Source organism: Hyaena hyaena, unplaced genomic scaffold (assembly GCF_003009895.1).
Source record: "Hyaena hyaena isolate Hyena2069 unplaced genomic scaffold, ASM300989v1 scaffold_382, whole genome shotgun sequence".
In the NCBI taxonomy this organism is placed as follows: Eukaryota; Metazoa; Chordata; class Mammalia; order Carnivora; family Hyaenidae; genus Hyaena; species Hyaena hyaena.
This window is the reverse complement of record NW_024081015.1, coordinates 1,536,462-1,559,565: the sequence shown is the minus strand read 5'-3', so window position 1 is coordinate 1,559,565 and position 23,104 is coordinate 1,536,462. Positions and strand designations below refer to the sequence as shown.

The window sequence follows — 23,104 nt, the reverse complement described above, 5'->3', positions numbered from 1 at the left end:
TATTAGCCTTGCAGTATCACCTTGCTATAATTACCTACTAGTTCTAGGAACTTTTTTTGTTCACTCTTTAGAATTTTCTACTTAGATGATCATGTTATCTTGAACAAAAACCATTTTATTTCTTCTTTCCTAATCTGTATACTTTTATTTCCTTTTTTTTTCTTATTGCATTAGCTAGGACTTTAATAAGATATCAAAAAGTAGTGGGGAAAAGGGACATCCTTTGTTCCTGATCTTAGTGAGAAGGCTTTGAGCTTCTCACCATTAATATGATGATACTTGTAGGTTTTTGTAGATACTCTCTATTAATTTGAGGAAGTTCCCTTCTATCATAGTTTACTGAAAGTTTTATTATGAATGAGTGTTGGACTTTGTCAGATGTTTTTTCTATATCTATTAATGTGATAAATTTGGCTGTTGATGTGATGGATTCCAGTCTTGATTTTGAAATGTTAAACCAGCCTTGCATACCTGGTGTAAATCCTACTTGGTCATATTGTATAATTCTTTCTATACAGTGTTGGATTCAGTATGCTAATATTTTGTTGAGGACATTTGCATCTATGTTCATGGGAGGTATTGATCATAGTTTTCTTGTGATTTTTTTTCTGGTTTTGGAATTAGTATAATGCTGGCCTTAGAGAATGATTTGGGGAAGTATTTTCTTCTGCTCCTGTCTTCTTATAGAATTTATAAATATAAGTTATATATACATTCTTATATAATTATAAGGAATTGTTATAATTAAATGGTTAGTAGAATTCACCAGTGAACCCATCTAGGCCTAGTGCTCTTGGTTTTGGAAGGTTATTGATTGTTGATTCCATTTATTTATTTATTTATTTATTTTAGTAGATATAGGCCTATTCAGATTATCTATTCTTGGTGAGATTTGGCAGATCATGCCTTTCAAGGAATTGATCCATTTCATCTAGGTTATCATGTTAGTGAGCATAGAGTTGTTTGTAGTATTCCTTTGTAATGTCCATGGGATCTAAAGAGTTGTCTCCAATTTTATTTCTGAATTAATCTAGAATTTTGCCTAAAAAAAGGAAATGAAGTATAGGTGCTATTCACATAGATATGACATAACCAGCAGATGTGTTGGAGTTGATATGCCACTGCTGCCCAACCTGGCCACTCAGTGTCCACTAAGCCACAGAGCAAAGATCCGAAACACTGCCACACTGCTGCCAGAATATTAAAGGTCTCCATGATTCTAGTTAGCAAAAAAGCCTATACATCTGATACTTCTAATTCTAGCTTTTACCTTCCCAGTCTAGGTGAGAAAGCCACTGACATTTGAGATGATTCTTCAGTCATATATTAAGTTCTGATTTAAGACTTTCTAGGCTTTCTAGGCTGTTTATTTTGTTCCATTGGTTGGTCTGTTTCTTAATGCTTGTGCTAGTTTTGTAACTCTAAATTATTTAGATTTAAGTTTTAACCTGTTGCCTAGTCATCTCAGAAAGGATTCCCAAAAAATAAGAGTTAGATTTTCTTAGCATAAACTTTTTGCTATCATGTTCAGGCCTCCTCCAGTGTGAGACTGTTTTATCTAGAATTGCTCATTCCTTTGACTCTCTGACCTGGGCAGCGAGGGGAAAGCAGGTCTTCCCTTACCTGATTTTGCAGTAAGAACTGAAGACATCTGTCTCTGACTTTTAACGAATAACTCTTCACCAATTTTAAGATTTACCTTCTAGGGCTTCGGTGGTGGAGAGACAAGGGAGAAGTCAGATTATTTTCGTTGTGTAACTTTCTATATCATATGCATGCATTACCAGTTCAAAAGAACAAAAACAGTTTTTAACAAATAAAAAGGGTGAACGTGAGTATATATGCTTTTGATTGCTGCTAAGAACCTTTGTTGAGGCAAGGGAAGCTTATGCTCTCCCCCTCGCCCTCTCTTTGAATGTCAACACTAGAACTGGATTTGGTCTAAAGTGGTAGTGATTTCTTCACCTTCTGTGTTCCCACAGCAGGTGTGTTGCCGCCAGACTGATTACTGGCAATTTGTGAAGGACATCCGCTGGCTCAGTCCGCACTCAGCCCTTCATGTGGAGAAGGTAAGAAGTGAAAAGTAACTGCAGGGCTCTGTTGTTTGATGTTCTGCCTGAAGAGTCTCCTAGGCTACAAAGATTTTGTGTGTTAAATTTCCTATTAACTGAGGAAAGGAAATTATGCCTGTAAAACTAATCTGGGGAGCTTGAGGGGAGGATTATTTGCTTTAAAAAAAATAAACCTTACAAATCCATTGCTCCAGGCCTCTTTCTCTCCTCTGGGGAAGAGGTGAAAAAGTTTTGTTATCTTCAAAAGATCTGCATGTTAGGACAAGAATGAAGCTGTTCAGAATCCTAGGAAGATGGCAAGAGATGCCCCAAAGCAGTTGGGGAAGCAACACTGAGATGCTGATACTATGTGAGGAGAAGAGGAGCCACCAGTTGGAAAGAAATGGAGATTTCTGTAGGCCAGTGTCAAATGGAGCCAAACGTATTCCTAATATCTTTAGCTACCCATTGTAGGACTTTATTTTCCTGACCTCTTAGCTCATGTACCCTTCATTTCCAAGTAGGCAAACAGCTTGTGGAGGTTAGTTTTTTGGCCAGAGTTACACAGCTAGTTCCAGATCAGTCACTGCCAAATGTATGTATCTATTTATTTAACTCTTCATTATGGAAAATCTCAAATATATACGAAATTAATGAGAAGAGTGTAACGAACCCTGAAATATCTATCACCCATCTTCAATATCTGTTAATGCCTGGCAGTCTTATTTCATGATATCTACCCACTGCAGGTTCATCACTGAGATGATGTCAGGGAAAGTAACTTGTTTTTAAATGATCAGGGAACCAAATTACAAGATGTCAGACTGGCCCTTTTTGTGAGAAAAGCTAGAGCCCAGTGGTTTTTCTTATGTGGATTTTCTTTGTCCTTCTCGTTATACTTTTCTTACCACCACTCCCCATCACCTCAGCTAACTTCCTTTTCTAAAATATATTGCCGTAGTCATTTCTTCTTAGAAACGGCCTGAAATTGCCATTCATATATGTTTTGCACTGAACCTGGGTTATGAGGCCTTGCTTTATTTATTTATTATTATCATTATTATTTAATATTTTTATTTATTTTTGAGAGGGAGAAGAGAGAGCACAAGCAGGGGAGAGGCAGAGAGAGGAAGACACAGAATCCGAAGCAGGCTCCAGGCTCTGAGCTGTCAACACAGAGTATGATGCAGGGCTCGAACTCACGAACTATGAGATTGTGACCTGAGCCAAAGTTGGACACTTAACCGACTGTGCCACCCAAGCGCCCCAGACCTTGCTTTTAGAAACAGCCAAGTAGTGGGGCGCCTGGGTGGCGTAGTCGGTTAAGCGTCCGACTTTCTCTTAGGTCATGATCTCACGGTTCGTGGGTTCGAGCCCCGCGTCGGGCTCTGTGCTGACTGCCAGCTCAGAGCCTGGAGCCTATTTCAGAGTCTGTATCTCCCTCTCTCTCTGACCCTCCCCTGCTCACGCTGTGTCTCTCTCTCTCTCCTAGAAATAAATAAAAAAAAAAATATTTAAAAAAAAAAAAAAAAAAAAAAAAGAAACAGCCAAGTAGAAGGAGGTTCCAAATAGAGAATGCTGTGACTGCAGCTAGAAAGATGCTCAGATGGCTTCTCTTTGGTGGAGAATCTTAGGCGGTGTCTTCCCAGATCCTTTCCCCCAGGTTTTTATTGCATTATTTTCTAGAGGCCACCTGAAATGGAGGACTCTGTGAGAGAAGCCAAGAGGTCAAGTTTATCCTTCCTCAGAGTACCCCAAAATAGATGTCTCTTTGGAGTTAGAACATAAAGAGACAGATGTAGCAGCTTGGTCCTTTCCTGGAGCTACGTATCAGGTCTTAATGCTTAGTCCCTCTGCAGTGGCCCAGTCCAGCAGCGGAACCACTAATCCCTTCCTTCCTGCTCCTCCCTCAGTAACCTCTATATACTAGCTGGAGGGAAAATACCTCTGATTGCCTCCACTTCCCCTTCTCAATTTAATTCTCAGGTCATTAGGCCTCAGTCTTGCTGTCTTTACCAGGATGCATGTTTTGACTCACGCCTCTTTGCCTCCCAGTTCATCAACTTGCACGAGAATGGCCAGAGCAGCTCTGAGGGCGTGAGTGAGCATGCTGTTGCAAAGTTGTGGCTGCAGCATAGCTTGCAGTGCCACTGTCTCTCAGCCCAGCTGCGACCTCTGCTTGGGGATAAACAATATATCAGAAAATTCTACACAGGTAGGTGGAGGTCACTTTGCCAGGATTGTTGCATATACTTCCTCTCTTCCACTTTTCTCTTCCTTTACAGACTGACTTTCACCCCAGAGCCCCATACTTTCACTTGGTGCCATAGAGATTCTAATCAGAGACAGACATCCAGTCTTCTCTCTCACCTCCTACATAAAACACAATCAAACTGTATGCTGAGGTATTTCCTTACTCCTATATACACAAACCGATAAGAATAACCCCCACTTACTGAGTTTCCTGTGTGCCAGTTACATACTTTTTAGACATCTGGTCTTCCTAACAGCCCCGAGACCTGGATATTAATACCTCTGTTTTCCAGTCAAGGAAGCAGAGCCTGAGGAGGTCCAAAGTCACCTAGAGCCAGGATTCAAATCTGGGATTTGATGACCTTGAAGTGTCTTTTTGTAGCCTCTCTATTATACTGCAAATGACTTAGCGTCTCCTATGCTATGTCCCTGATTCCTCCTCTCTCCATAGTGGCACGATTCTCCTCAGGTCCTTTTTACCCTTTATCTCCTCCCTTCCCTGAACCCCTCCCAGGCTGTACAGGGAAGCTAAAGTTCTCCCTGTTGGGCTCCATCGCAGCAGTCGCTCTTCTCTCCCCAGATACTGCTTTCCTGCTAAGCAACGCCCACGTCACGGCTATGCTCCAGTGCCTGGAAGCAGTAGAACAGAACAACCCCCGCCTCCTGGCTCAAATTGATGCATCTATGGTAAGTGGGCAAAGTTATCACTGGGCCCCTGGACCTCATCATGGTACAGACCATAGCAAATGGCTTCTTTGCTTAGGCAGTTGTGAACTGAAAGGCTTTCATTAGAAGAAAAAAGTACTTCGAGAAGAAGGGGAGGTACTATTAAGTATTTATTGAAGTAAAAAGTCTAAGCTTAAGTCTAAGAAAGGAAGTGTCTAAATGTTTATTTATTTTTGAGAAAGAGAGAGGACAGCATGAACGAGGGAACGGGCAGAGAGAAAAGGAGACACAGAATCTGAAGCAGACCCCAGGCTCTGAGCTGTCAGCAACAGAGCCCAACACGGGTCTCAAACTCACGAACTGTGAGATAATGACCTGAGCTGAAGTCAGACACTCAACTGGCTGAGCCACCCAGGCCCCCTGGGAGGTGTCTATTCTTAAAACCCTTTTTAAAAAATCCTTAGTCTGAGTAAGCACCTCCTGAAGGGCAGGCTTGACAAGCTGGGGGGAAGAGAACGATTTTGAATCAGAAGTAGGATTTGTAGTGTCAGAACTAGTATGACTTGGTGTTACACAGGATCATTTTCGGCGTCGAAGTATGAAGAAAGTTTTGTTGCTTGATGTTGCTTATTGTTAACCCTTTGATTCACTTGCCCCATCACTAATATCAGTGCCTCAGTTAGAATGGAATCATAGGCCCTGCTTCTTTTTGGGAGGGATTCCCTATCTCTCTTAGTTTTAAATTTCTTTAAAAAAAATTTTTTTTAAAGTTTATTTATTTATCTTGAGGGGCACTTGGTTGGCTTAGTCAGTTAAGCGTCCGATTTCGGCTCAGGTCATGATCTTATGGTGGATGGGTTTGAGCCTCTTATTGGGCTCTGTGCTGACAGCTCAGAGCCTGGACCCTGCTTCCGATTCTGTGTTTTAATCTCTCTCTGCCTCGTCCCACTTGTGCTCTATCTCTCTCTCTCTCTCTCAAAAAATAAAGAAACATTAAAGAAAAGTTTAAGTTTATTTATTTTGAGAGAGGGAGAGAAAGTGTGTATGAACAGGAGAGAGGCAGAGAAAGAGGGAGAGAGAGAGAATCTCAAGCAGGCTCCACACTGTCAGCACAGAGCCTGATGAGGGACTTGAACCCACAAACCGTGAGATCATTACCAGAGCTATAATCAAGAGTTGGACACTTAATCGACTGAGCCACCCAGGTGACCTTCTTGGTTTTAACTTTCTTAGTCACCAGTACCAGGCTTGGTGCTAGGCACCATACATGCACCATCTCATTTCGTTCTCACAGCTCTATTAGATAGGCATTAATCTCACGTTACAAAGGAGGCCAACTGAGGGACAGAGGAGAGAAGTCACTTGCTCAAAGTTTGTTAAGTGGTAGGGCCTGGATCTGAACGCTGATCTGATTTCTGACTCTATGTTCATAGTGTTAAGAATTTTGTTGTGCTGCTTCAATAATAAAGCATTCCAGATACCCCACCTGGGATTCCAGTTTCAGAAGCTATGGTGTATGGCAGGACTTTGAGGTTTTCAAAATTGTATGCTCTACTGGAGCAATAGAGTGGTATGCTGCATCTACAGGCTTTGGCTGCAGTTTAGGCCTGCTGCCAAAGGTCAGCTTCTACCAGTGTTACTGTTGTGCCGAGTGTTCCTTCTCTGAGGACCTCTGTCCTGGGCTCCAACATGTGGTTGGGTTTTTTGTTTTTTGTTTTTTGGTAGTTTGCCAGAAAGCATGAGAGCCCACTGCTGGTGACAAAGAGCCAGAGCCTGACAGCTCTGCCTGGTTCCACGTACACTCCTCCAACCAGCCATGCTCAGCATTCCTACTTCGGGTCCTTCTCCAGCCTCTACCAGTCTGTACCCAGCCACGGCTCAGGTATGGGGGCAGGAAGGGAAGTCATGACATGTATGTCCAGTCCTGGAACAAGTAAAGGATTTTGTGGGTGCACACAGGAGAGGCACAGATGGAGCCTTGGCTGATGCAGTTTGTCATATTTCATGTCTTGATAATGAACATCTTAAAAAGTTATATGGCAACCACCCTAAGATAATTTAATAGAATCATTAAAGTAACAGAGGAAAGAGATGTTTTTAGATTCCCCTGGATTTCTAATTCACGTTGCCAAGAAGGCATTTCAATAATAATAGCTAACACTTATTGAGCACCTACCACGTACCAGGCTCTGTTATAATCAATTTCTATACATTATTTCATTTGATCCTTCAAACAGCCCTATGCAGTATTGTTATTATTGCTCATTTTACAGACCAGGAATGTGTACCAATAAGCAGTGAAGCTACCATATCATATCAAGAGGGCATACTCTTACCTAGCTTATCTCCTTCTAAGTAAGTTTTGCTTACTTCACATGACGAACCTTTTCTGAGATGATGCCATGTGTCCTGGGCACCCAGTAATGATAGGGAGTTACATCCTTAGTTGTAGAGAAGCCTTTCATAAGTACCAAAGATTTCCAGCTTACCTTTTTCTTCCCTTTTTATATCCTAGAAAGAAGATCGACTTCCTTTTCACTCTCTGGCCCTCCTCGGAAACCTCAAGAAAGTAGAGAGCACGTCTCACCAGCACAGGATCAATCCTGCCAAGCCCCACTGCTTCCAGCCTCTGCGTTAGCCAGGGATTCCCCCTCAACCCCAAATGAGATGAGCTCTAGCACACTGACCAGCCCCCTAGAAGCATCCTGGGTCAGCAGCCAGAATGATTCCCCAAGTGATGCCAGTGAGGGGCCCGAATACTTGGCCATTGGCAACCTGGACCCCCGAGGCCGGACCGCCAGCTGTCAGAGTCACAGCAGCAATGCTGAGAGCAGCAGTTCCAACTTGTTCTCCTCCAGCAGCTCGCAGAAGCCAGATTCCGCTGCTTCTTCCCTAGGCGAGCAGGAAGGAGGTGGGCAGAGCCAGCTGTCCGGCGTCCTTCGCAGGTCCAGCTTCTCAGAGGGGCAGACGTTCACTGTTTCCAGTGGAACAAAGAAGAGCCATACTCGCTCCCATTCGGACACCAACATTGCTTCCAGAGGAGCCCCAGGTAATGATAGTCACCATCCCCAAGTTAGTGACTTCTGTTTCTGATGACATGATCGGTATCCTGCTTATAATGAAAGACAGAAGTTTATAATGTTATCTGAATACCCAAGATATGGGAGAATATTTATGTTTCTTCTTTTATATGTTTCTTCTTTTTACCAGTTGCTAGCTTGTAAATGTTTTCCTGGATTCTTACACCAGTTCCTTAGCATCAGAGGAGAGTGTGGCGTGTCACAGTTTGAGTTCTCTGGCAGAGAGAAACACTAATGAGCTTTAAAAATAATCCCGTTAGGGGTGCCTGGGTGGCTCAGTCGGCAAAGCGTCCAACTTCGGCTCAGGTCACGATCTCGCGGTTCGTGGGTTTGAGCCCCACGTCGGGCTCTGTGCTGACTGCCAGCTCAGAGCCTGGAGCCTGTTTCAGATTCTGTGTCTCCCTCTCTCTCTGACCCTCCTCTGCTCACGCTGTCTCTCTCTTTCTAAAAAAATAAATAAAACATTAAAAAATATATATTATTTAAAAATAATCCCATTAAATTCCTCCCCTTTCTGTGATTCCTGAGAAGTTTGGTCAGGTGTCACACCAGTATGAGAGAGGCAAAGTGACATTGGAGTTTCCTCATTAAAACTAGGGATATAGTGCGTGTCAGATGATGGGACCTAGGAAACAAGTAGGTGGGGCTGGCCACTGCATCACTAAGTCAGGTTGGACGGCCGCCAGGGGAGGAGGCCCTGGCCATTGGGCCCTCCCTCACACAAATAGCAGCTGCTAGCAGAGCGCACCCTTGGCCTGGGAGAGGTGGGGCTCACTGCTCTTGCCACCTCCCTGCCATCTTCTGTCATGGGTTGTTAGTGTCTGGTAGGCTTTGATTGGGGTTCATTTGTAGGAGAGTCTCCATAACAGCAAGTATAACATGGATCTCTGGGCTCAAAGCCAGTTCTGGGTGGGAAAGCCCCAGAAATAAAATATAAAAATAATATATAAAAAATATAAAAATAATATATAAAAATCTTTTAAAAAGCAAAAGATGAAGATTTCCTTTAGCAACTGGAGCTGCCATTGATTTCTCTCTGTTCTTTCTAGGAAGGTGAGAGCTGAGGCCCTCATCTGAAACTTCTGAGTGACAATTTTTTTTCCATTTTCTACTCAAGATGCAGTTCGGGTATTGGAACTCTTTAGGGGAAAAAAAAATCTCCAAATCAAAACCTGCCTTCCCACAAGCTTTCTTAGGTGTGAAGAGTACTTGGGTTAGCTCCTCGCTTCACACCTCCTGCTGCAGGCCTGCTGTCCACTGTACTCCAGGCCACTGGTCTTTGAGCCTGGGACGCTTCCCTGCCCCCATTCTTGAATCCACGTGGATTCTAGAAACCACGGTAACCTGCACTGGAAAGGAGAGCAGAGAAAACCTAAGCAAAAGGGTCTGAGGGAGAGGGGGTCATGTGTAGCTTCTTGTATGAGTCAGCTACTACGGTTCAGTAGCTGAGTACTTCAGCACTAGGGTTCCCTCTTGGGAGTTAGGTCCCCAACTCTGCTAGATAAAAGGACACTCTTTTTCTCACTCTCTCTGTTCTCATTTCCTCTCTCTGGACTCTCCTCTGCACCTGTCTGTCTACGTACAGGAGGCCCCAGGAATATCACCATTATAGTTGAAGATCCCATTGCAGGTTTGGGAGCCAGTCCTCCTTTCTGTCTGCCACCTCCTCCTCTTGTTTAGTTTAGAACTTCGTTTCCATTCTGGTGTCAAATCAAGTCTGGCCAGTCCTGCTGTGATTCTTGGACCCATCTCTAAAATGACACTGATATTTTGCATAGTATGTTTTCTATGCATGACTTTCAGATGCCTCATTTAGTCTCCCAATAGCTCTGGGCGGCAGAATCAAAATTTATCAATCCTGTTTTGCCCAAAGGGTGAAACTGGTGCCCACTCGTTGTCTAAGGCATCATGATGAATCAGTGGCAGAAGTTTTCTTATAACTGAGTACTTAACTATGGATTACTTTATTTTTCTTGAATTAACACCAGAATGTTTTTCCCCTTTCCGTGGTCTTGGATGTGGATGCATGCTTTTTGCCTCTCCTAGAGTCCCATTTCCTTTTTCTTTCACCTATTTTCCTTCCTTTGTAAGTCCCACCCCTCCCCCATTCCAGCCATTGTACAGGTTTTTTTCTAGTGACTTAAGTCTGTTTCTTTGGTTTTCACGGTGGTGTTCAAGTTGAAGATTGTGTTCAATTCTGGGTTTATAGAGGTATTAACAGTAGAGTGTTTGCCAGAGAGAGTGGTGAGGGAGGACTGAAAATGGTGGCCTCGTGCTAATGGGGGAAGCCACTGAGTATGTAAACTCGGAAGAGAGAAGGTTAAAGAGGAGGAAGTTGACAGGACCACTGTTTAGAAGAACACTGTTATTCTTAAGGAGATGAGAAATTGTAACAAGACAGATTTCAAGTGAGTGTGAGGAAATCTAAGAATTAGAGCTGTTCATTTGAATGGGCAGCATCAGGAGGCAGTGAGCTCAGAAAGCAAAGGCTGGACGGCCTGTACATGTTGTAAAGGAATAGGGTACTAGTGTTGGGAGTTTATGTTGTGCACTTAATTTTACTGTGCACTTAATTAAACTACTTGCAAGTCATAGTTTCTTAACCAAGGCATCATGGAGACTGCTGGTTTGTCTTTAGATCAGCGGTGAGGAGGAAAGCTCAGTGCTAGGACCGATAGAAATCTTTGAGACCCAAGGAAAGCACAAAGTTACCTCTTACCACAGAGTAGCATTTTTTTAATGAGAGGAGCAGCTGACAAGTTGGCACCCTCTGTGGGGGAAGTGGGTTGGCTGCGGCTCGGTCATTCACTTTCCCAGAGCATCCTCCTCGTTTCTCAGGCCCCCACCTGCTTTTCTGCTTGCCTTTCCTTCTGTAGCAGTGGAAATTTTGTGTTTTCCTTGGGAGAGTATCAGTTTCTCATTTCCTACGAGCCCTGCCTACTCCCAACTCTCATTGTTCTTGAAAACTTCTACCCAGCCACTTCCTACTTTGTCAGGCTTTTCTTGAAACCGTTCCCTTCCTTCTCCAGTAAGGCTGGGCCTACAGCCCTGTGACTGATCCCTTTGGATACAGGGCCATCATCCTTGGCTTCTCTAGCATTGTCTTGATGCTTCTTTGAAGGACATTGCTGGATTTTATTTTGTTTTTCAGCTAATTGAGAAGTGGGTTAAATTTGTAGGTGTGACAACTTTCAGGTTCATTTCAGGTTCAAGAGAGGCCATATCCTAGCATTTCCTTAGTGTAACCCTTCTGAGATTGTTTAAGAACCCAGTGTCAAGGTATCAGAGAAGTTTCAGTGTGTTTATCTTTGTTTTACCATGTGAGGGCTGTTTTCTACATTGGTTTTTGTTAAGAGGAGAGAAATTGGCTGGTATTCCTAGAACATTTGGTAAGAAGATGGAAGAAAAAAGAACTGCATTCATAAGTCTACTTTGATTTGATTCTTTCCACCTTTGTGTTGCTGCATTCTGGGTTATGTTTTCTCTTTTCCTCTTAGAAGTTACTGACGCCCCGTCTCCCTTCCTCCATGTGTTCCTGCATTCTTGGACTGTTTCGTGTTGCTGTGCCATCACTCTCCTGTTTGGGAGGGCATTGGGAATGGGAGCAGTTAAATATTGAAACTCCAAAGTTGGGAATGTATCTGTTGTTCACCTCGTATGTGTGTTTTTACTCCCTGGTGGTCACTGACACTAGAATCCTGCAGTGATAAGTCGAAGTTGAAAGGCCCCTTGCCCTACTCTGGCCAAAGCAGTGAAGTCAGCACACCCAGCTCTCTGTACATGGAGTATGGTAAGTGAGCACTAGGAAGGCCAGGGCTGCAGCTGTGTCTTTTCTCTGCCCTCCCCTTGTGCCTGCTAAGCTCTGAGTCGTCTGCCTCATGTCAGCTCTGGGGAGGGTACACACTGTACAGTCTCACCCTTCCTATCATCATTTCCAGCCCCCATGCTAGAAATCACACTGCCCCGCCATTTCTCTTGCTCCTTTCTGACTTAGGGGTCCCACCCTCTCTTATGCTGTGGGTGTTATCACCATGAATGTCTGTCAATCCAGATGGAATGGCTCTCTGAGTGGGTGAGAGGGGAACCTTGAAAGGAGGCCTGTGAGTGTCGGGGCCGAATTACGAGAAGATAAGCTCCACAGGAGGAAGCTATTTGTTTCCTTGTCTGATTCTCAGCACAGGTTTTTAGTATTATTTTTTGTAGGGTAGGAGAGCAAGTATCTCATCTTTAAATTTGGATGGTAAAAGGATTGTCTCTGGGCTCTCTTCTGTTACTCTACTATTCTTTAAACAAGAGGCTTAGTGCTATGGGATTCTGAGATTCAGAGAAATTCCTTTAGAGGGCAGTCCTCTTCTTTCCAACCTGTTAACCTGGGAGAACTTGGGAGCATTATTAGTGGTAAAATCATCAGACTTCTCAAAGAAGCTTGTCTATTACAGATTTATTTTCCAAGTCGGAGTTTTCACCTCCACATTCCATTTTCCCACAGAGGGCGGGCAGTACCTATGCTCAGGGGAGGGCATGTTCCGAAGACCATCAGAAGGACAGTCTCTTATCAGCTACCTGTCTGAGCAAGACTTTGGAAGCTGTGCAGACCTGGAAAAGGTAAGAAATCTAAGGGGCTACTGAAGAGCTCAGGAGTTAGGTGATCTGGCCATTTCTTCTAAAGAGGCTTTGGGTACACAGTAGTAACATGAGCAAAGACCACAGTAAAAACAAGTTCAAACTAAAGGTAAGCTCAACACGTTCCGTCTCTGGAGAACTTTTCGGGGAATCTATGCTCCACATTGAGTCCAAAAATATTATCGATTTTGTCTTAGAAGGTACCTTGGGCAGAGAAGTATTGAATTTTAGCCACATGATTATTGTTTCCTTGACCCTGGAACCTTAGGTAAAAATTGTTTCCAGAATCAACTTCTGTATTTTGTTTTAAGGCTCCGATATATAATAAATAATGTTTTTGTAGGATTTTATAGCTTAAAAGCACTTTATCTTGAGATATTATGTTTACCTTAATGCTTTGTGTACAGGGATATGCTTTAGGAAAGACCTTGATATTAAATTCTGGACTTCTTTTCTATCATATTTTTATGTAAAGTAGGACAGGAAGGCCAGGCATGGCAGGTTTGAGAGCAAAGAGAATGTAGAACCGTTGTTTTGCCCATCAGCTTTCCTTATAGTGGAACTGTTCATTTCCCCCGAGTGTTCTGAATAAAAGCAGCACATGTCTTAGAAGCTCTACTTTCCAGGGGCCCCTGGGTGACTCAGTCGGTTAAGCGTCTGACTTTGGCTCAGGGCATGATGTCGAGGTTTGTGAGTTCGAGCCCCACATCAGGCTCTCTGCTGTCAGCACAGAACCTGCTTCAGATCCTCTGTCTCCCTCTCTCTCTGCCTCTCCTCTACTCTCTGTCTCTCGAAAATAAGTAAACATTAAAAAAATAAAAAAGGAAGCTCTACTTTTCAGCATTACAGCCAGTGAGGTGTTCAACATACCTAGCCCCTTGCTAATCAACTTCTTTGATGCTCTCCTTTCTCCCAGGAGAATGCCCACTTCAGCATCTCAGAGTCCTTGATTGCTGCCATTGAGCTAATGAAGTGCAACATGATGAGCCAGTGCCTGGAAGAGGAAGAAGAGGAGGAGGAAGACAGTGATAGAGAGATCCAGGAACTGAAGCAGAAGATCCGCCTTCGTCGCCAGCAGATTCGCACCAAGAACCTGCTCCCTGGGTATCAGGATACCGAGCATGGAAGTGAGTGAGGCTGTGAGCTCCTCAGTTCTGCTTCTGTAGGGCATTAGGATAAGATTGGTGCCTTGTGAGCTTTCTTTTTTGTCTCACTTTGAGATGTCATAACCCAGCTAAGAGTTTCTCTGCTGTCAGAAAGATTTTTTGTATTCTAATTTTTTTCCTGCCAGACCCAGAGTCTTTGAGTTTATCCATTTCCTACCTCAGAAATATCTTCCAAAAAGTAGGTTTCTGATATGACAACTAAGCCTGCTGGTCCCAGAGTCACTTCCCAGATAGTAGTACCTTCTGTTTATTTGAAACCTTCAAAGTGTCGTGAATAAAATGGGGAATAGCCAGCAAGAAGAGTTAGTTTCCATTTCACCATTGTAACTCCCAGCCAAGGTTCTATTCACTTCTCTGTTGAAGTCATACCAGGTCCCTTCCATTGTGACCTTAGGGGTAGGAGACCACTTTCTGTTCTGTTTATTACCTTTTTTTTCTTTTTCTTTTTAAATATAGCAGGCTTTCGGGTCACTTCTAGCAGCTCCCAGTTTAGCTCACATGATTCAACGCAATTCTCTGACTCTGGCTCTGCTGATGAAGTTGATGAATTTGAAATCCAAGGTAAAAAGTGACACTTTATTTTAAGCAACTTTCATTGCCTGTCTCTTTGAATTTGAAGTCATAGACTGAGAAGCTTTCTGTAAGTATAGACAATCTTCAGTATGGTACATTATGGACTGTGTCAATAACTGAGAGACAGCCTCTCTTGCTAAAAACAAAGCTCCTTTAGTAAAATTTAAGCAGAAAAAGAAGTGCTTAAGGTGGAGGGGCCTGGCTGTTGAAGTCACCCTGATGAGTCTCCTCAGTTGCACTTTCTCTTGGATTTTCACTCTGATTCCTCCTGCTAACAGCCTAAGGCTGGCCCATACTTGCATGAAATTAGAATCTTACTCTCTTATGTTCTATAACACAATCGAAATTGTTTCAAAATGTTTAAAAGGAGCTTTGTTATAATCTTAAGAGAAAAGAACAGAAAGAGTCATGGGGGGAAAGAAAGAGGGGAAAAATCAGGTTTACAAAGTAGAGCTTTATTCTGTCCTACCAGCGCTAACATACTTAGTGGAATCACCAACCCTTGTTGTGGTTGTTGTTGTAAGCATGTGCATAGAGAAAGGGAAGGGTTCTAATCTGGGAAGGCAGTTATGTTAAATCCGGTTAACTCATGATTAATGGATTAATCCGTTCCCGCAAATCATACATTTCTTCAAGTTCCCATCAGTGCCACAAACAAACCAACCAACTGAAAAGCAGTTCAGGGACATAAGCTTTCATCCATGGGTGAAACTAAGAGTTATTTTCTTATAGAGGTGAATTGACTCTATAATTCTCCATTGTAAGATGGTGATGAATAAATTTTTTATAGATCTATTTATATCAATCTAGACAGTTGATGTAATTCACTTTTCACCTGCCCAGACCTCCGGTAGTAATCGAAACCTGGTGGTAGCTTCCCCGAGGTGGTAGCTTCTGAATGGGATTTCTTCCCCATTCAGAAATACAATTTTTGTACATATTTTTCCAGGTCTCTAGGAAGTCTTCCTTCTGTTCTCTCTTTAACATCTGATTTCTTTTCATGACAATAATAGCCACTTAAAACTCCATTTTTTTCTTTTTTTGGTTTGTTTGTATGTGGTTTTCCAACAACATTTCTCCAATTCTCTGATACCAGCTGAGTATCCTGACCTTTCGATTCTGCCATTAACTCCTGGAGTTAGCATAGACCCCAGAGGTTAAGGGCTCAGTCCCACAGGTACACCCACTTCATATGCCAACCACAAATGGGGTCGCCAGGTTACCTACTCTTCTCCACAGCCAGCTACAAACTCAGGGGTTCCCAAGACACCTCTTCAACTCAGGTTCCATAACTTGCTAAAATGACTTACAGAACTCAGGAAAACGCTGTACTTAAGATTACTGTTTATTATAAAGGATAAAAATGAACAGTCACATGAAGAGGTACTTAGGGCACGGTCCCAAAGTTTTCCTAGCACAGGAACTTCTCTGTGCATGCAGTCAAGGTGTGCTATATTCCCAGTACATCAGTATATTCACCAACCATGTAGCTCTCCCAAACCTCATTACAAGTGAAAACGCTTTATCAAAGTTTCATTCCATAGGTATGCACGAGTGCTTACATCATTGGCCTTTGGTGATTGAGTTCAATCGGCACCACCTCTCCCTTTTTGGGAGTTTGGGGATGGGGCTAAAAATTCTAATCCTCTAATCTGGTGGTTGGTTTTTCTTCTGGCAGCCAGCCCCATCCTGAAGTTATCTGGATATTCCTCAAGAGTGAGTCACCTCATTAGCATAAACTCAGATGTAATGGAAAGGAGCTCATTATGAATAACAGAAGACATTCCTGTCACTCTGGAAGTCATAAAGGTTTTAGGAGCTTTGTGCTGAAAACGAGGCAGAGGCCAATTATATATTGTTTTTTGTATGCCACAGTCTTTGATTGGCTTGATCTCCAAATTAGAAGACAATAAAGGGTTCTGCCCTTTCTCTTGAGATCAGCAGTTAGAGTTTCATAGGAGTAGTATTAATGTAAATTTACAACACTGCTTCACTGGGTGGGGAACAGTCCACTTAACACTTAAGTCTGTGCCTTGTAGCAAAGCAGGGAGCCAGAGGAAGCTGTTCAGTCTGGAAGGAGCCAAATTTGAAATAGCCTGCTTGGGAGTGGCATGAAGTCACTCCTGTTGGAAAACTGTTGTTGCCTTTATGGCCCCAGAGGAGTTGCTTAATCAGCTAACTCTAGTCAATTCAGGACGGAAATCCCTAAAGGAAAAGACCTCGGGGTAGGGTTTCTCAACCTCTAGGCCAGATAATTCTTTGTTGTAATAGACTGACCAATGCATTGTAGACTGTTTAGCATCATCAGGGGCTTCTACACAAATTACCTACAAGGGTGCAAAATCTCCCCTGGTTGAGAACCACTACCTTAGGAGGTCTTTAAGACCAGGCCGGGTTGGGGAAGCAGCAGTAACTATCTTCCAATTGATACTGAGCACCTTCCTATGGATGTAACTTCCTAAAAGCAGTTTCATCTTTTGGAGCCAAGTCAAGTCCTGATTTCCAGGAACATGTGGTATAGAACTGTCATTCTCATTGATTTACTTCCTGTCTGAATACTAAAGGGCCCCCTTTTATAATCATTATCACAGATGGTAGCGAAGGATCTAACCTGACTCACATGTCAAAGAACGGACTCTCAGTGTCAATGGCCTCGATGTTTTCAGGTAGCCTGTGTTGGAAGTGTGAGTGTGCTCATACATGCATGTGTGTGAATGTTTGCATCACCTTTTGTACATTCTTTATCTTGTGACACCTATCTGTGAGGTTTAGAGAACTAGCTGGGAAAAACCAGACCTGAGCCAGCTAGTAATAATTCAAATACTCATTTTCTTCTTTATAGGACCAGGACCTCCAACAGTCCTCCTCACAGAGATTGTCCTTGTTGATTCTTCCCTGCAGTGATATTTGTAGACTAAGTAGTCATTGTGGCTGATGGAGGTAGTAGACAGTTTAGAAAGCATTGGTCAGGAGAAGAAATTTGAGTTCAAATCAATAGCTAAGCTACTGCCACCCATTCAGACAGCAAAAGTGTGATAGAATGACGTGAAAGCATAGTGTGTCTTTAGAGTTTTGAATTTGCAGAGCCATTTGCAGAAAGCGATCCCTTCTTGGTATTTTGTATATAATTCGGATTTACTGCTGTAAATGTTTAGCCTTTGTAATTGCTTTGTGATTCAAGCAAGTAGGCTTTCCGTAGGTAGGGTTAACTGAAAGTAGCAGTTTTCTACTCAGAGTGGCTTTAAAACACACAACAGGAAAACTCAGGACTTTTTATTACACAGTTTATTTATTTTTTTGTAACTTTTAAAAATGTTTATTTATTTATTTTGAGAGAGAGTGCACATGTGCGTAATTGTGAGCACAAGCAGGAGAGGGAGAGAAAAGAGAGAGAGAAAGAGTCCCAAGAAGGCTCCACGCTGTTCAGTGCAGAGCCCAATGCAGGGCTTAATCCCAAGAACCTTGAGTTAATCATCTGAGCTGAAATCAAGAGTCTGACACTCAACCCGACTGAGCCACCCAGTCACCCCTAAACAGATCATTTTAACTGTTAATATTATCAGCCACTAGAATTTGAAATAATTATGTAAGATCAGATAAAGATTGGAGAAATAAAATTCAGTTTTCTTCTTCTCTTTTTCTAAACTGTTGTAATTTATTCTAACGTAACATATTGTAACATAGTCTTCCCTTGCTTGATATATAATTATCCTATCACTTTTTAACTAGTCTCTTATGTGTTTACAAATACAGTCCTTTCGCGGCTACATTCGCTGACTGCCAGCCATTTCTCCTTACGAGCATATTCAGTCGGCTTTAACCATAAGGCATACTTTTATTTGATCTTCCTGGCATCTTTTCTTTCCCCATTTTGGGAGCTTTAAAGCTTTTAAAATACATTTTTATACCTTTTTTATACATTTGTATGTTTTATATACATGAAACATTTTTCAACTAGAAAACTACTTTTTCTTGTGCCCCACAATCCCAGCACGCTATGGGAGTTGGAGGGAAAGCAATCAGAACAGGCCTCCTTCAAAAGAAGTGGCTTGTTTACCTTCTTTCTACACAGAGATTCTTATTTATGAAAGTGTAACTTAGAATTCATCTTTCTTTACACTAGATTTCTTTTTTGCTTTCTGTTGCTTTTCATCTTTCTGGTTTATTAATGGTATGAAGTTCTTTCTAAAAAGTGTTATTATACTTCTCATTAGCAATCTTCCTGATTACTAATGAGGTTTATAGATGTGTTTCTTTTTGATCATCTTAAGTGATCTATGTATTGAAGAGCCTCTGAGGATACTATCAGATTAAAATCCGTAACACCCTTGGGAAAATTTAAGTGCTTAAGCACCCTATTACATCATCTATGATGAATACTCTGCATATTGTAATACTCTGCTTGATATAATCATATTTCTTGATTCATTGAGTAGAACATATGGAACAGAAGTGTTTCTGAAGGAAATAGATTTGGAAATTACTCCCTCCTAGCAGTAAAGTGGATATAAACCTTGTGATCTCAGAAGGCTTATTCATAGAAAGCTTTGTATTCATCAACACCTATTTCAGTAATTTTTAGCAAATTTATCAGCTTGTGGAACCATTACCATAATCTAGTTTTAGAACATTTTTATCATCCCAGTAAGATTCCTTGTGCCCATTTACAGTTAATTTCCCTTCCCATGGGGTGCCTGGGTGGCTCAGTTGGTTAAGTGTCTGACTTTGGCTCAGGTCATAATCTCATGGTTCGTGAGTTTGAGCCCTGCATTGGGCTCTGTGCTGACAGCTCAGAGCCTGGAGCCTGCTTCAGATTTTGTGTCTCACTCTGTCTTTGCCCCTCCCCAATACATGCTCCGTCTGTCTGTCTGTCTGTCTCTCAAAAATAAACATTAAAAAATATTTTAATTTCCCTTCCTACCCTAAGCCACAGTTCACTGCTCGTCTTTCTGTTTCTATAGATTTGCCTTTTCTGAACATTTCCTATAAATGGAATCATACAGTATGTGATCTTCTGCGTCTGGCTTCTTTCACTTCATCACTTTCTTTCTACAGTATCTGCCAAATTTGTATGAGATCATTTATAAGCTTCCAATCCCAGTCTTTAAAACTTCTTTCATTTTAGAGTTTTGTTCCTCACCCCTCCTTCGCCTTTTATTACAGCTTCATCAGTTGTTCTTTATCTTCCTTTGTAGATTCTTCTAGAATTTCAGTCTTCTACATGCATGTATCTAGTCAGGGTCCAGTCAGGAGACAGAGTAATTTGAATAGGGAAAGTTTAAAATAAAGAATTATTAACTATCATGTGAGACTGAAGTCATGGGAGACGGGCTCATAAGGAGTAACAAGAACCCTAAAGTATACAGGAATAGCAGATGTAAGTAGCTGTCAGTATAGGGCGAAGGTGGAGCACTGGGGAAGGAACAAGCATAGAAGAGGATCATATCCACACGGCTGAGATCCAGACCGCCCGGCTCACTAGAGGTAGAGAAGTTCTTTCTCTGTGGCTGCAGAGCAGCCCTAAGAGAGTGCCTGGGGATACTGTCCATGAGAGGTGCCATGCCAACGGCACCAGGAAACCATTCTGTGGGGTGCTGGCAGAGGCTGTCCCTAGGGAAGTGCTGTGCCTCAGAACTCAAGAGATGCTGGGGCAAGTTGCTTCATGGGAGGTGCCAGGCCTGTGGCTCCTGCTTTGCCAGGAGGTGCTGGGGAAGCTGTTTGAGAAGTACCACTAGTGGCACTCTGCTTCAAGGCCACCTTCATGAAGGCCTGCGTCCCCAAGGGAGAAGTCACATGTTCTACAGGAAGGAGTCTGCCTAGAGGAGCACACCAGGGTCTGCAAGAGAAATGCCTGCCTCCTTCAGTGTCCCTCCAGTGCCCTCTACTGACAAAGCTTAACATGGTGCCAGCTGGCAGAGGGCCACTGTTTTGAGTCCAGCTCCATTATCCTAGAGCCAACACAAAGAAGGGCAGGGTTTGAGCTGAAAGGCAATAGATTTTTAACTGGCACACTATATAGAGAAAGAAGTTCAGAAACTATGTTTTCTGACAAGTATTTAAGTTATATCCAATTCAAGGTAACCAGTGTTTCTCCCCACACTACCCTTTTAAATACATTTTTTTTCACTTTTAAAAACACAGTAATTGTGATTTTCCATTTAGAAAAGTTTCCTCTCTAGTCACTTGTTACAGAAAATACATTGGAGTTGGATATCCACATGTGTTGGGTATCACCTTATCTGCTAGAAGAAAGGCAGGAAGGAAACCAGCGTCAAACTGGTCAGTAAATTCTGAAGTCGACTCTCTTCCTGTGCCTTACTTTGTTTAAAAATATGCAGATTTGGCTAGGGTACCAAGGTTCTAACCATTTCTTTCCTGATCATCCCAATACCAGTGTCTGGACATGGAAAAATTCTTATAGCATGTCATTTTTTAAATTGTTTTTATAATTTTGATTTTCTTTTTTCAGTCAGTAGCAATAGCTTTATGTAAAGCATGGGAAATGTGAAATCAGTTCTCTTAGAAAAAAATACTTGTCAAATAATTAATTAAAAGTTTCATAATTATGTTAACTTCCATCCAATTGAATGGCCTTGTCCTCTCTGTTTAACTCATTAGTTTTCTGCCTGAGAGCTTCGTCTACTTTTTTTTTTTTAACATTTATTTATTTATTTATTTTTAACATTTATTTATTTTTGAGAGACAGAGAGAGACAGATCATGAGCAGGGGAGAGGCAGAGAGAGAGGGATACACAGAATCGGAAGCAGGCTCCAGGCTCTGAGCTGTCAGCACAGAGCCCAACGTGAGGCTCGAACTCACGAATTGTGAGATCATGACCTGAGCCGACTGAGCCACCCAGGCGCCCCAAGCTTCGTCTACTTTTATCCAGATCCTTGATTAGTGTTTTCACCACACTAATTTAATTATATGCTTGAACTGACCAGAGAGTTCACAGAATGCAGGAGAGACCCAGTACCCACAGGGCCTTCATGGTACTTGGCCAGTGTCCAGTATCTCTTTTGGTCAGGCACTGCTTCCCCCTCTCCACTCTCAGGGGAAGATCGGCGCAACCAAACCTGTGTGGTCTTCCCCACTCTTGGAAGTATTCATGATTAGCTAGGAAATCTTTGTACCTCTGGTAAAAAAAAAAGAAGCATGGTGAAGTATGACTTGACAATATTTTCCTAAGAGCAGAGGATGATTTTTTTTTTCCTCTGGAAGAAAACATGACTTCTCTCTGTAAGATTGAAGAGCTGCTAAGTAGCTTTTTGAAGACAATGGTTTCCTTAGCAACCATGAATTATCACCACTTCTTTCTGATGCACAGTGTTTTCTCTAAATGGCCTGGCCTTACAATAACAACGTTGGTTAGCTCTTTATTCAAGGTTATTTGTCTATGATTTTCTCTCATTTTTCTTTTTCTGTCACTCCCAACAGGCTGAAATTTGCTTTTTGCTTTTAGCCAATTAATCATTTATTTAGGAAATATTTTCTGAAAGCCTATTATGTAGAAAACACTCCAGGGGTGTAAAGATAAGACTTATGTACAAATCCAAAGCAGTAGTGTTATTCAATATTCAAAGGAATGCTACAAACTAAATGGTCTATGAAGGTCTACTATTGCCTAGAGTTTTTTTCTTCACTAGTACTCTTTAGAATGGAATAGGCAACTAGCAATGTATTGAGATCTGGAGTTTGGTGGTACAAATTCACACAGAAAATATATACACAAACCTCTTTGTAATAAAGTAAGATTTGTTATTTACTCATCAAAAATTTTGTTATCTTAAATTTTCCTGTGCTTAGAGAGCATATGAAAATTCACTGACAGATTCTAATTCTGTTCTCTTCTGGTATATATAGCTTTGAAAACATTGATTTGTTAGGAATATAACCTGAGTATATAGGGCTTGTATACAGTGCCCTGTATTAAGTATTCTAGGGCTAACCAGAAGAGTTAGACATGCTCTCATTTCCTTACAAGGAGATTTCATGATCTAGTGGCACATACAAAAATATATATACAGAGGAAACTGTATGAAGGAAACTCAGTAAAGAACAATTGAGCTTCTCATTGCCAATTGCAGACTGATGTCATGTAAGCTTTAGTGCTCTGTTGAGCGGCTCACATGATCATCGTGTAGCTTTAATCAGGAAAAGAATGTCTTTTCACTGGGTATCAAAGGAAATGAAGGATGAGACTTATCAGAACAGTCTTGTTTTCATGACTTGAATACACTCTATTTTCTCTTCTTGAACGTGACTGCTCTATTTCACATTTTCCCCATCAAACGTATTTGGGAAGATGAGGTCTCTAGAGGTTCAGGCATATCGTTATTAGAAATCCTCTTCAAAATCCTTTATGAGAAATAGGCTTTGTAAAGTCTGCTGTAGTTTCCTGTAATTAGGCCTGAAAGTTCTATGGAAAACATCATGTTGAATATCTCCATGAAAATGTGAGATATTACCAGGCATCTCCAGGGAGCTGCCAAGTCATAAAGTTCTCTTCTTTCCCATGCCACCAGACCTAAAGGAAATCTTTCCATGAAGCTTTTATTTATGTATGTATGTATGTACGTATTTATTTATTTATTTTTATAGTTTATTGTCAAGTTGGTTTCCGTATAACACCCAGTGTCCATGAAGCTTCTATAAGGATGCTGAAGACTTTCGCATTCCAGGGTAATAGCA

The 23,104-nt window shown here is 41.9% G+C and overlaps 1 protein-coding gene across 5 annotated transcripts in view; it reads left to right on the top strand.

The window, feature by feature from the left end:
* The window catches only part of RUBCN (rubicon autophagy regulator), a 59,813-nt gene that overhangs the window by 26,632 nt on the left and 10,077 nt on the right, over window positions 1-23,104 (top strand). For 2 of the 5 annotated variants that reach the window (XM_039250879.1, XM_039250884.1), the window contains exons 3-12: window positions 1,983-2,069; window positions 4,107-4,266; window positions 4,885-4,991; window positions 6,696-6,852; window positions 7,486-8,019; window positions 11,745-11,840; window positions 12,540-12,655; window positions 13,590-13,800; window positions 14,296-14,400; window positions 17,004-17,078. In XM_039250879.1, coding sequence (XP_039106810.1) covers window positions 1,983-2,069; window positions 4,107-4,266; window positions 4,885-4,991; window positions 6,696-6,852; window positions 7,486-8,019; window positions 11,745-11,840; window positions 12,540-12,655; window positions 13,590-13,800; window positions 14,296-14,400; window positions 17,004-17,078 — 1,648 coding nt within the window. The remainder of the gene's footprint in view (window positions 1-1,982; window positions 2,070-4,106; window positions 4,267-4,884; window positions 4,992-6,695; window positions 6,853-7,485; window positions 8,020-11,744; window positions 11,841-12,539; window positions 12,656-13,589; window positions 13,801-14,295; window positions 14,401-17,003; window positions 17,079-23,104) is intronic. The other 3 variants (XM_039250880.1, XM_039250883.1, XM_039250881.1) reach the window with 3 other exon arrangements.